At 43.5% G+C, this 14,296-nt stretch overlaps 1 protein-coding gene across 7 annotated transcripts in view; it reads left to right on the top strand.

Moving 5' to 3' along the window:
* The window catches only part of LOC147100392 (opioid-binding protein/cell adhesion molecule-like), a 1,212,876-nt gene that overhangs the window by 1,178,963 nt on the left and 19,617 nt on the right, over nucleotides 1-14,296 (top strand). For 3 of the 7 annotated variants that reach the window (XM_085968055.1, XM_085968057.1, XM_085968061.1), the window contains exon 7: nucleotides 12,710-12,745. The exons of the other annotated variants lie outside the window; for them this stretch is intronic. In XM_085968055.1, the coding sequence (XP_085824181.1) occupies nucleotides 12,710-12,745 (36 nt within the window). The remainder of the gene's footprint in view (nucleotides 1-12,709; nucleotides 12,746-14,296) is intronic. 7 annotated transcript variants of the gene reach the window in all.

Here is a 14,296-nt window from a genome sequence, read left to right as displayed (position 1 = left end):
TAAAAATATGTCAATTTATATCTTTAAAGCACATAAGTAACTTAAAGCCTTTCTGCTCACAGTGAGAACCTGTTTACAGCAGTGTGGGGCAGGTAAGGGATACTCTGCAGGGCTTTCCCTATATAAAGCCCTGTATTACTTTAACTGCAGTTTAAACAAAACAGGACTTTCATGGTGTAAAATGCTTATAAAAGGAAAGGATTCTACGTCACCTTTCCTTCCTCCCACCTGAGCACCCTTTCCTCCGCTTCCAGTCCCACCCACCACCTTACCCCACCCGTGGTTTCCCCCCTCCTCGCTCCAGCCAAGAGCCACTCACTGCCCTACTATATACTCTGGACAGTCCATTTCTTCCCTGCTCTTTCATACTTCATGAGACAAGGGAAGAAAATTGGGAAACATCATCACCAAATGAAAAGCTGACACTGGCCAACTTATGCACTACATTATATTATCTATTGCTTCATTGCCTGAGCCTTTTTTCCGGGATTTTACGTGAACAATTTGCAAAAGTTTGTGACACCTCTCAGTCCATTCCATACATTGAACTTTTCGGAAAGCCCACTAGTCTAAACAAATCTGAACTTGGATATTTGCAGTCAAATTGGTCTATCCATATCTAGCATTCCCTGTTTAGTCAGAAATTATAATTGGCTTCATTTTTCGATGAGCATTTGCCTAGGTGAGCTAGAAGGGGTTAACTACTCCAGTGCTAACCAGCAGAGTCGACAATGAATTATTGCCATGGTTGTGTGAGTCCCTACCCTTCCATGCTAAATATGTTCACAGAAATCATTTGCCCAAACAAACTGTGGAACCACATACAGATCCATCACTTTTCTTGCAAGGAAGTTGTGTGCCAAATCAATTGAAGCTCATTAGACAAACTTTATTATTTCCTACAAACATAACAGCACGAGACACAAAGACCTATGGGGTTGGAGTAGAATAATCTGTTCTTTGCACATAAAGCAATAGCCAAGTGACAAGTGATAATTACTGTGTGCGCTGTTCTGAGAAAGATCTGGCATTCACAAGTGCTCTCTCTGGTATCGGGAGTTACAGTATCTCTTTCTCAACCTACACGTTCAAAATTTCACTTCCCACAAATACAGATTGACAATGGAGATTTTTCAGTTAATTTTGTCCTCATCAATGTGACGGATGTTGGTGTTTTCACCCTTCTTGCACCCAGCGTCAGAATCAACCACTCCCAGTGCACATGTAGCATCAGGTTGATGGGGTTCTTCTGATGTTGGGATCAAGAAACAATGGCGCAGGATAACTTTATTTTGCGTTAATGTTTCTTGATTCCAACATCAGAAGTGCCCCATCCACCAGCTGCCCCAGTGTGAATATTTGCAGTGCCGTACCAGGAATCCTAGTGGACTCTCTGGATGAGATTGCCCAGTTGTACAATATTTTGGGCAATTTTGTGCTGTGGACATGCACACACAAAGGAGTGGGTTGAGGCAATCCAATTCATTTCATGTAGGATTTTTAAAGCTGCTAGAGAAAGGAGACTTTCATCCATAATTCTGGTCTGGAGTAAGACCCAGGCTTTAGCGGTGAAAGGGAAGTGTGTTAACCCACTGCTCCACCCAGTCTTTCCCGCACATCCATGTTAGTGTATGTGTAACAAATGATAAAGGAGACTGGTTGTCCTCCTGGAAGATTGAGAAATTAAGCTAGCAGCTATCACCAGCATTATCTATGAACAGAGTGCCACGCCTACTAGCCGCATTATTTGCTATGGAGTTATTTTTAAAGGATGATACTGTACATAGATAAAACTACAATGGACTTGCAGTCTGCCACCAATTTGAATAGCATCATGTGGCCTGATTGTTTATATCAGGAACTCCTGGCTTAAACTAAATACCCATTTGTACTTAAATTGCCCCTATATCCATGCAGGCACTGCAAGCACTAGTAATGGACCTTTAATAGTGGCAGTGGAGAAGGAGGGTTTCAGCACAGCCCTGGCCATCTGGTTTGCTTTTGCATCAGATGTTCTTTTAACAGAGTCCCAAAGAAACTCGGGTTCCAGTTTGGAATTGCTTGGTTTGTGGTTGTTTTGCCAGTTCTCATTTTGTGCAGAATGGTAAAGGAATGGTGCTGTATAAGGTTTATTGGTGGTGATGTTCCCAGACAGGATTCTTTTTCCCTAGAATGAGTGGAAGGGGCAAATTACATTCTAGAACACGTACTTGATTGTGTAGCATCCTCAACAATGGCCGAGCAATTTTACCCAGTGAGTAGCTGACCCATATAGACTAAAAAAGATACCAGATTCAACTTTCAGTCTGTGCTGAGTTCGCTGATATCAGCTAGAGGACTTGTAGAGGGTACGACTGTTGTCCTTAATGCCCTTATATTAGGGAAGAGAAAATCAGTCAGGGTTCACTGTCCTTATCATTAGCTAGAAACCCCTGGTGACAGTGCTTATGTGTGGACATCGGCTGAAGGCAAAATCTTCCTCAGCTGTCACGTGCCACATAGTTGAATTGCCTGCTGAACCTGGCGTTCACTGTTAAGGCTCACACATAAATAATAGCTCATTGGGTGAGGTACAAGAGGACAACCAGCGGGCATGGAACCATACCCCAACAAAGTAAATGCATTCAGGAGAGGAGGACAGAAAATTGTCAAGAAAATGAAGAAAAAAGAACATTTCACCCTCAAATTCTGCATTGCTGATATTTTTGTCTGCTTTGTGAAAGAGCATGGCATCTGCAAATGAGCTAGCGTGGACCTAATTCTCATCCTGCACACAGCATTTAATGGTACCAATGCTAGAATTGTGTAGCGGTATGTACGGGAATGGACCAGACTTGATGTCAGTCTATATTATCAGTTCATGCGGAGTATTTTTATGATTAAAAAATGATGGCCAAGCACAAATGAACAATTAAATCCACTGAATGAAGCTCATGGGTAAAACCACATCTGGTCAATAATAATTTTATCCTTATTTAAAATGTCCTTAATGGTAAAGGCCATTTTAATAATTCCTAACAATTTACAACATATTCAGCCTTTTCATTGCACTCGACTAGCTTCCTAACGTTAACAAGTTATCAGTCCTTCATATTTCCAGATTTTTACATTATATATTTACACTGGCATGGATATCCCATCTGATTTATTTTCACAACTTTATAGTTTTACTTTACCTTTATTGTATTGATATAAATTACTTTGGCTCTATTAATATGTAAAGATGATGTTCTGATTATCAAAAGCATGAATGCCAAGATTGGTGGATGTACAATAATAATGAAGGTTGGGTTATTATCAATAGCTGCATCACGTACTCCAGCCATTCAATAGTTTTATATTTTCTTCTTTTCCATAGAAATCTCTAAGATCTTACGCAAATTTTTAAATAATCTACAGGAAACTCTCGTTTAAACGGCACCTAAATACCCGGAATTCTCTATTAACCGGCAAAATTCTCACTCCGAAAACAACACCTCAATAACCGGCAATGTTGCCGAGTCCGAATCTCCCGCGGTGGCCGAGTTAGTCAGTGGGGGTAGTTCTCCAAACTGCCACTACTCGGCTTCTTGGCGCTGTCGGAAGTCGGAACACCTCGATACCCCTGTAACAGGAGTCTGACTCTCCCGCGCTGCTGGTAGTCTCTTCTGATCCGTCATTTTACAGGGGTACTGTGTGTCTCCCACGCTGCTGGTAGTCATTGCATTGCATTACCCTCAACTGGCAGTACTGTACTTAATCAAGCATCTTCCACCATCCATTTAACACAACATTCTGTAGGCGAGTACCCAATTACTGTATACCGCACATTTCTTGATTTTTTTTATTTTTCTTTGTTAAATATAGCCTCGGTAGATAACCCTCTCTGTCATCCGGAATTTTTGATCAACCGGCAACACGCCGGTCCCGTCGGTGCCGGATACCAAAGAGTTTCCTGTATATTGGATAAGCAGGGAAATTGCATTGGACAGAATTCCATGTTGCTAGGTGTGACAGTGTTGCTGGAAAATACATTAACCGTTTAATCCCATCTCACACAGAATGAGTTAATTTGCACTCCATGCCAATTTATTAGCACAGTGAACTTTCAGCCATCAAAATGACTGGTTTTATCTGAGTCATTGACCAGTAGTTATGCTGCAGGTTCTGCAGTTTTTGTGCAGTATAACTGGTTTCACTGTACTTAGACATCACATTACTACAATGTACAGGAAACTTTTGTTTAACCGGAGGTTAAATGTCCGGAAAGCTCCATCTACCGGCAAAATTCAGGAGCCGTTTCCTATAAGTTTTTTTACTTCTCGTTGCTTTTTTTTTTCCAGTCAGGCTCTGCAAGGTCTAGCTGAAGCTGTTGCTTAGCTACAGAGACGCTTTTAAGCTGCGGCTGACTGTTTTGAAGCTGTTGCTAAGCAACAGGGTTTGTTGATTCACACGGAGCTCAAAAGCTCCGTATGTTTTAACATTAGCGCTGGTTTCTACGGCAGTTTTGATGGTACGGCAACAGCTCGGTCCCGTCAGTGCCGGATACCAGAAAGTTTCCTGTACATGCAACTAATGTGAAACCATGTTTTAAAAAAAACTTTGAAAATAAAGTTAACAAGATCCAAAAAAGTCCACCGGATCACCTGTACGTTTTAATATTAAATGCATTTGACAGAATTGCACTTTGCCTGAGTAAAGAGTGGTGCAGAGCTGACAGTATAACTTGGTGCTACTGGCTCACATAGGAACGGGAATAGGTTATTCAGACCCTTGAGCCTGTTCCGCCATTCAATGAGATCATGGCTAATCTGCAGCCTAACTCCATATGCCGGCCTTTGGCCCCTATCCCTTAATACCTTTGATTAACAAAAATCTATCAATCTCTGATTTAGAATTAACAATTGATCTAGCATCATTTGCCGTTTGCGGAAGAGAGTTCCATACCTCTACCACCCTTTGTGTGTAGAAGTGTTTCCTAATTTCACTCCTGAGAGGTCTGGCTCTAATTTTTAGACTATGCCCCCGAGTCCTAGGGCTGGATCTTACCTGAGGAGGCGTGTTGGGGGCGAGACTGCTGGTTTCTGGGTTCTAGTCCCACCCCCAGCGACGTCTGATGACCTGATGCTATTTTCCCCTGATGGGCCTTGTTAAGCCTGCCCTGCGGGCTTGCCAGCCAATTAAGGGAAAGCCGGTGTCAGATGACGTCAATGCATGACGCTTCATCTGCCGGTTTTGTTTAAGTGACAGGCCCCATAATTTTTTGGCATGATTTGACAATGTTTGACAGCATTGAGGTTCTGTCAAACACTGACAATCACTGTCCAAAGGTGATCCCTTGCACCCAGGCTCACCAATGACTCTCTCCTTAGTAGAGAATAGATGGCAGCTGCATGTGAGATTGCAGAAGCCATCTGTCGATTCTGCCGATCAGATGAGGCTTCACAGAAACATCAAATCTTGTCACCTGTAGATACATATAAACAGAATAAAAATATTTCTTCTGACATTCTCTCACCTGTCATACTTACCTCTGCACCATTGCACCCATCACACTACCTCTGCAGCTGTCATTTGCACACTAACACTGCAGCAGACCCACAGCTCGAATCGTTGACCCTGGCGGGGTTGGGACCCGCGCCCAATTTTTCCCATTTTCCCAGCAGTCCCGCTTCCAAACCCGCCTCCTCAGGGCTGGTAAAATCCAGCCCCTAGACTCCCCAACTTTGCTCAAAGGCACACAGTAAAAAAAAACAACACAACCTTCTGTCAGCTAAGCAGTTAAAATCTGAGTAGAAGAACTGGAAAGCAAGCACATACATTTCTGTGATTATTTCGATTTCGAGTCTGCAGCTGTAGCAGGTAAAAACCTGGTGACAGGGCAGGGGAACAGACATTAAGAACATCTGTGATTTAAGTTTAATATTTTAACAGTGGCAGCAGCAGCGAGAGTAGTGGAAACAGTCTCGTTCTTAGCAGGTGGCAAAAGTGATGAGATGTACTGTGGACTTTATCTGCATTAGGAACAAAATCTTGCTTCGATGTCCTGCGGTGATCGAGAAGCCAAGGCGCCGTGTGTTCAGATTAATTTTGTTAGCTGTCAACAATAATATTGGCGATCAATTAAAACGTAGTGTCTTTGCTGAATATATCCATGAAATTGCTTAGCAAAATCAGATTGGCATTTTTTAAACCGAAGGTTTCCTGGCTAGGTGATATTCAATATGGTCACACTCCCATTTCACCTTTATTGTAGAGTTTTATCTGTCTATCATTCTTTAGAAATAGTTCTGTTGAAAAGGTCATAGCAGATGCTGCGCACAGCAAGTATGTCAGTATGTTGGCTGATGCTTCTGGTAACAGCCTAGTTTCTCGGAAGCTGTTACTTTAATTGCTCACCTCCCCAGGAGGACAATCCCTTCCATCTAACATCTGTTTTCTTCCAAGATCACTTGTTTCACCTTACGGACGTGGAAAGTTAACCATCCAAATGACCTTTATTGATGGCCAACCATAATATCACTAAAGTAGTCAGCTTACTCTTCAGCTGCACTCTTTTCCATACCTAGCCATTGCCTGCTTTAAAAATGTTTTCCATTCGCGGCCCCAGAGGCAGCTTGCTGGTCCAAGGTCGTCCGGCACCCGAGGTCACAACAAGAGTCCGAGAGTGAGGGGGAGGAAATGGGAGGGGGGGGCGGAGCCGGCAAGCGATGGCCAGCCAACAGCCCGCAAATTTAATGAGGAGCCAGGAGGAGCAGGAGTTCCACAGCACAACTGCAGGCCACGATTGGCCCCCTTCTCGCTGTTCTCTCCCCCCTTGCCTGAGTGCTGTTGCTGGCGAGGCAAACGGCTTGAAATTCCCGTGCTGAAATGGGCGAGCTGCCTGGGAGATGCGAAAGGTATCAGCAGCTCACCGACATTATTGAAATGAGGCCCGAGGCCCAGTTTTTGGGCTGCCCAGTTGTGCAGTGCTGATTTTTGGGCCCAGATGAATTTCTCCCCCTGGATGTTTCAGACATATTCACTGCCGTGCACGGTAAAATTTCGCTCACTAAGTCGTGTTTTTTCCCTCTCGAGGATAACACCACTTGATGAGGTAGAATTTTTGTTTCAAGAGGACTAATCTTTATGAAAAGGCTTGATGATTGTTTTGTTTTCTTTGAGGAATGAGAAATGTCAGAAGATCCCTATATCATTTCATCACACTGCCGTTAGATCTAAATAACACAACAACATGTTCTAATACGATTTGTGTTTGGAAACAAATAAAAGGGTTGCAATCACTTCTTCATGAAGACATTACCCTTCAAAATATCTGTGTCAGATGTACAATGAAATGCAATTCAGCATTACATTTACTGTATGTTGTAATCATTAATTCATGTGACTTGCACTGGTTTCTAAGAATCCCTTGATGACTTCTTTCAGTGTGCTGGAAATAACAATTTTGATTAGTATTATTCCTCAGGGTACCCCAGTAGTTGAAGCTTTCAGCAGTTTGCACTCCCAACCAGAAGGTTGCTAGCGCACATACCAGGCCTGCTTGACATTCAAACTCACTTACCTTGGCTGAGTAATCTGGGGCATTAGATAGAGATTTAGGAAACAGCAAAGTGATACATTGGGAATGAGAGCGAAAAGAGTGATGGGAAAAATCACTTCTGTTTACCAAATTTCATAGCAACAATAATTGTAGCTCTGGATGTGCAGTATGGATCACCTTGCCCACAAGACTGAGGGAGTTGTACAGAGAACCACATCCATAGAGGGGGAATAATTCTATGAAATGCCGAAGGTGCACCACAGTTCAGTGCCACAAAGTGTTAGGAAGCAGACTTGTGACCACAGTGCCCCATGTTTTTACCTTAGCTGTGATATCAGTAAGAGACAAGTTGAGGCTGAGGCGCTCTCCCACACGGGAGTAGGAAACATCACTGGATGAGTCGAACCAGGCCACTCGCACACATCTTGCAGCTACTATCTGCAACTAAAAAACAGGCTGGGGCCTGGGAGCAGGCTGACTGTCCATTCTATCAGTCAGGGAATGGTTCCCTATGTGGAAGAGAACCTAAAGTGGCAATAGCTTTCAAAGATGAAAGGATGCTCAGGGGTCTCATTAAGCTTATCCTACCAGTAGCCAAGCCATACAACCAGTTAAGTCTCAGGTTCGATCAATGCCTGTGCTGAGTTAGCTAATATTAGCCAGGGAAATGTTAGGAGCACCACAATTGACCTCAACATCCTGGGTTAGAGAGGGAAGAATCAGCAAGGTTCAATGGTCACGTGGCTAAGGCACCATACCCCAGAAAGAGTCAACATCTTCAGGAGGGGAGAAAGTTGGTAGAAAAAATTGGAATGAGAACGGTTAAAGAAAATATTTTTGTTGGTATTTTTCGGGGTGGGTGGGGCAAGGATGTTTGCCGGCTGCTGAAATGAAAACCGGAGCAGATGATGTCCCCATTTAATGTTTGAAATGCTGCTTTCTTCCTGACAAAGTACCACAGCTCGACAGAGAAATGGAGATTCAAAGGTATTAATGTGGTGGACTATTTTTGCCTGCACAATTTCTTGTGATGAAAGCAAAAGATTTTGGAGGAGAGAAGGCATCACAAGAGCCAGCAACAGAATCATTTTAAGAGGGATGCTGAAAACCTGAGAGCAAAAATGAAAGACAAAATGTAGAAAGAGGACACAAAATGGTAAGTTGATGGATTCCGTGCCCTCAGTGTGAAGCCGTGCTTGAAGGAAGTTTGGGTCAGAGAATAAGTGCTACATTGCTGTAACCCCCTCTTCTTCAACCTGAACTCCTGTTGAGCGCAGCTCCCTGCTGGTGGTGTAGAATCGATGAATTTACCCTGTTATGTATAATGAATAAATGAAGCAAGCAGAATAATTTCCTGTGGTTTGCCACCGGCCTCTTTAGATGAGTGCAGCATGCGCAGCACCGGGATCGTGCCCCGATTCAAGCACAATCCAATTTCTCGGCCATCGGACATATCCTTATATTTTTGCCTAGGCATTATTTTTCTTCAGACTGGGCCTGAACCTGCATCACTACATCGGATGACTGTCCCTCGCAGTGCTATTTTTTGTGTCTCACTGCTGAGTCTAGGAAGTGCAATTCCTTGAGAAAACCATTCTCACCTTTAGTCATATTTATGAATTTCTCCTTTAAGCCGTGTGACCTGCTACTTGATAACACAGCTTCTGGTCACTGCAGAGAAGTGTTTGAAATGATTGCCACTCTTCATTTTCTTTTTAAAAGATATTTCCTTTTGCACTCGATTCTGTGCTACTGAGCTGCGACATTTTAAAAAGAAAGAGAAACAAAATCCTAAAAGTGGTCTTGCGGTATGGCACACATTATACCAACGTGCTGTGACGAGGAGTGATGAAGTTTGAACCTATTTCAGCAACATGATCACATGGTAATCCCTCCGACTCAGTCAGGCTGCCTGGGCAGGGGCTGAGGTTAACTAAGAACATAAGAAGCAGGAGCAGGAGTAGGCCAATCGGCCCCTCGAGCCTGCTCTGCCATTCAATGAGATCATGGCTGATCCAATCTTGGCCTCAACACCACTTTCCCGCTCTCTCCCCACACCCCTTGACTCCCCTTGTAGTTCAAATGTCTGTCAGTCTCTGCCTTGAATATATTCACTGACTCCGCCTCCACAGCTCTCTGGGGTAGAGAATTCCAAAGATTCACAACCCTCAGAGAAGAAATTCCTCCTCATCTCCGTCTTAAATGGGTGACCCCTTATTCTGAAACTATGCCCCCTAGTTCTAGATACCCCCACGAGGGGAAACATCCTCTCCGCATCCACCCTGTTAATCCCCCTCAGAATCTTGTATGTTTCAATAAAATCACCTCTCATTCTTCTAAACTCCAATGAGTATAGGCCCAACCTGCTCAACCTTTCGTCATACGTCAACCCCTTCATCCCAGGAATCAACCGAGTGAACCTTCTCTGCACTGCCTCCAATGCAAGTATATCCTTCCTTTAAATATGGAGACCAAAACTGTACGCAGTACTCCAGGTGCGGTCTAGACAGGAAGAAAGAGAGAGAGGGGAATCGGAGTTTACCCCAAACTCTTATTACCCTCATCTCACCCAGGCAATACTTTGTGGTGTGGGATGCGCAATGTAGGGTGTATATATTCAGTACAAGGGAAAGGGTAGCACAGTAATACAATGTGACAGAGTTTCAATGCACTGGGCCCTGGACGGTTAGGGCCTGGGTGTGTAGCCGTGCTTCCCCTGCACATACAGTCATAACAGCACAGAAGGAGGCCATTTGGCCCATCGAGTCTATGCCGGCTCTCTAGAGCAATCTAGTCAGTCCCATTCCCCCGCTCTATCCCCGTAGTCCTGCAAGTTTATTTCCCTCATGTGCCTATCCAGTCCCCCCTTGAAAACATTGAGTGTCTCCGCTTCCACCACTTCCGTCGGCAGCGAGTTCCAGGTCCTCACCACTCATTGAGTAACAAAGGTTCTCCTCATAACCCCCCTGTATCTCTTGCCCAAAACCGTAAATCTGTGTCCCCTAGTACTTGTACCATCAACTAGTGGGTACAGCCTGTCATGTGATGGTGTGGATTGGAGGTCCGATACCTCCCCATAGTAAGGGGGTGGGGAAGGAAGGTATGACATCATAACCCCAGGCTGTGCTCATCCAAAAAGCTGGACAACAGGTTTCTTGCCCACCTTTCGAGCCAGAAGGGAGTCTAGCACCATCATGCCATTAAAACAGACAAAACTAGAATAATGGAAAACCAGAATTTGCTGGAAAACAGTCATGGCTGCAATCTGGCACCGACTTCATTGTACAATGTAATTAAAACCCCTACAGAGCATCAATATATTTAATATATTACAAGCTTTAACTTTAGTGTCAGCTGTGGCTCAGTGGGTAGCACCCTCGCCTCTGAGTCAGAAGGTTGTGGGTTCAAGTCCCACTCCAGGGACTTGAGCACAATAAATCTAGGCTGACACTCCAGTGCAATGCTGAGGGAGTGCTGCACTGTCGGAGGTGCCATCTTTTGGATTAGACGTTAAACCGAGGCCCCGTCTGCTCTCTCAGGTGGATGGAAAAGATCCCATGGCACTATTTCAAAGAAGAGCAGGGGAGTTATCCCCGGTATCCTGGCCAATATTTATCCTTAAATCAACATAACAAAAACAGATTATCTGGTCATTGTCACATTGCTGTTTGTGGGAGCTTGCTGTGCGCAAATTGGCTGCCGCGTTTCCCACATTACAACAGTGACTACACTTCAAAAGTACTTCATTGGCTGTAAAGCGCTTTGAGACGTCCGAAAGGCGTTATATAAATCCAAGTCTTTCTTTGATGTGAGATTAAATAGTTGGAGATTTTACAAAAACAGTTTACTTGCCAATAATCTCTATATACTGCAGAGTACTTGTACAGAAGCGGCAAGAACAATACAGAAAACTGGCTGGGGAATAAGCCTGTTTGTTTTGTGACTATTAATGCTTTCGGTACTGAGAATGTTGACTTAGGCTTGAGATGGAAGGTTTTAACATCTATTCCTCACCACAATCTTTAAAAATGTTTCCAGATAACTTGGCTTTTAAAATTAACAAATAGAGACACCTCCGTATAGAAATTTCCATGTTACTGCTTATAATGATGGCTTTGCTTTGATACTTAACATGGTGCACAGAATAATTCTTTAAATTGTGCATTTTTTGGAGCGGGGGGGGCGGGAGTGGGGGTACTGACTGAGGTATTGCAGGAATTGTATGCAGATTCCTACTGCCTTCTCCCCAACTGTGTCTCCCTCCCTTTCAGAGAAAAAAGTGGAGTAAGAACCACTTCTGTGCCCTAATGGAATTTTACCTTGCAATGTACCATCAGCAGCACCCCTGCGGTGGCACGTACCAGTATGCAGTGCAAACTCTGCAGTACTGACAACACTTCAGACACAATTATTCATGGGTGCTGTGAGCTGCAGCCAAAGGCAGCGCAAACTGCTCTCCCCACTGGTAACCAATGGGTGTACATCAAAACCAGTGGCACACCGCAAGAAAGAAACCGGGAGAGCCGCACTGGTAAGACGCAGGTCTTCCCTTGAACAATGCTCCATCAGTGCCCGATCCTCATATCAAAGTACCATTAGTAAAGTAGTAATACGATAGCAAAATACTGCGGATGCTGGAAATCCGAAATAACAACAGAAGACGCTGGGAAAACTCAGCAGGCCAGGCAACATCCGCGGAGAGAGAAATAGAGTCAACGTTTCATTTCCTGCCTTTTTTTCTCAGTTCTGAAGAAGGGTTTCAACCTGAAACGTTGACTCTATTTCTCTCTCCACGGATGGTGCCTGGCCTGCTGAGTTTTTCCAGCGTCTTTTGTTGGTATTAGTAAAGTAGTCTGGGCAGCATCTCATTCAATTGTATGACCAGTGCCGCTGACAAGGAAGAACTGTTTGTCAGTGAAATGATATAATATGCATGATATGCTAATAATTGATGAATTAATGGTATTAACTCCTTGTTGCCACTTAGAACAATGACGACTTATTCCCAGTTCAATCCCACAATGCACCGCCATGAACAAACTGTAACCTTCATTATGTTTCAGGTTCATTTTATTGCACGTGTGTTGTCACTAGCTTCACTTTACTGCTCAGGATATGTAAACTGTATTTTTTTGCATTTCTTCTCCTTCCCTCCTTCCCTCCCTTCACCATTTTCTCCGGCTATAGAAGTAAGTGAGCCCACGAGCTCGACCCAGATTCAAGGTCAGTACGGAGCACTGTCATTTCTGTGGCTGCATCTCCTCAGCTTCTTCTCTACTGCATGAGGGAGGGGTCCTCTTTCAGCACTGCCAGGGGTTCTATTCAATCAGAAACAAAACATTTTTTTTTTTTTTAAAGTGCTGTCCGGAAGCAAAGAATCAACAACAACTCGTAGTTTTACTGTCAGCTTCTTGAGAACAATTTCTTACTAATTGCAACAAGAGGAGTGGAATAATGGTCTTTAACAGACAATTCAATATCCCTCTGGACAATAGCTGCCTATTGAGGCCAGATTCAGCTGTTGTGCAACGTGATCGTATGTCTACCACATTCTGAATTGGTGTCTTAAATCAAACAGCGTTGAAACATCAATAAATTATTTTCTCACAATTCATCCTTTACTAAGCACTGCTGAGCTAGTTTGCTAAACTCTAACTGATATCAGTTAAATATCGTGCAATTTCATTAGATTGAGGGGAAACTCATTAAACAGGGAAATGGAGGCCATCACAATGGAACGGATTATCACCGGCGGCTTTAAAGGTTCATTTTGTTTACTTTACCCAATCCTTAGTTTTAGACCTATCAAACTATTTTTTTTTATCCTGTTTATTATGAAGGGGTTGAGAATAATTTGGGACTTCAGTCATTTGTAGAAGGACGGGGGAGAGGAAACGATCGGAGTCAAGGATTCTGTATAGCTAGCATCAATTGAAGTTATCCAGAAGAGACAGAGCTCCATTTTGTCATCATGTCAAAAACAATTCCAACTAGGCAATCAATTAAACTTCGCTTCCCCCCCACAAACAACAAAAACAGCATAAATATTTGTTAAGTGAAGCATAGAGTATTGCAACAAGTGAACACAACAGTCTAACCTTGTGACGGAATGAGTGCCTCTATGGGGTGTTGTTTTGGACTAGAACACCTTCCAGTCTAACATAAGGATATTAGATTGATGGAAAACATTATTATTTGGCTCATTCCTCTCATAGATCATGTGCAATCCACTTTATCATGAATTCTACCCAACTCATTTAATATCCTGGGGAAAGGTTCTGCAAATCTTTTGCTAGCACCTAAGATTCATCAAGCAAAACGCCATAATATTTGTCCATTACATCCTATATTATTCATCTTTGCTTTCCTTGACATGACATCACCATACAGAAGCCATTGTGTTCCACAGAGTATTGATTCAGCAGTCTAGCTCATTGACACCAACAGTGTTGCTGCAAGTGTTCGCTTACCTCATTTTCCACTAGTGGGGATAGTGTATTATATGTAGAAGTAGTCTGCCTCTGTTAAATAGATTCATGTACATCCAGCATAAAAAAGTCCCAGCTCTGTCCTTTTATGGGAGAAAAGTACAAAGAAGTCTGCAAGTTACTAATCTGATAGATTAGAAGTTTAGGGCACGAAATTCGGTAGCGCCCCGTTTCGGAGCGGTAGCACTGGCGAGGCGGGACATCCTGCACCTGGCGAGGGAGTCCCGCCCTGGCCGCAAAATTTGCCTTATCACCCCGCCCAGGAAGTGGAGCGCAATGTTGGGCG

This window comes from Somniosus microcephalus, chromosome 26 (genome assembly GCF_052327205.1).
Source record: "Somniosus microcephalus isolate GS21.2 chromosome 26, FLI_Smic_1.0, whole genome shotgun sequence".
Lineage (NCBI taxonomy): Eukaryota > Metazoa > Chordata > Chondrichthyes > Squaliformes > Somniosidae > Somniosus > Somniosus microcephalus.
Note: the sequence above shows the minus strand (reverse complement) of the source record. Positions and strands in the feature narration are given on the sequence as shown.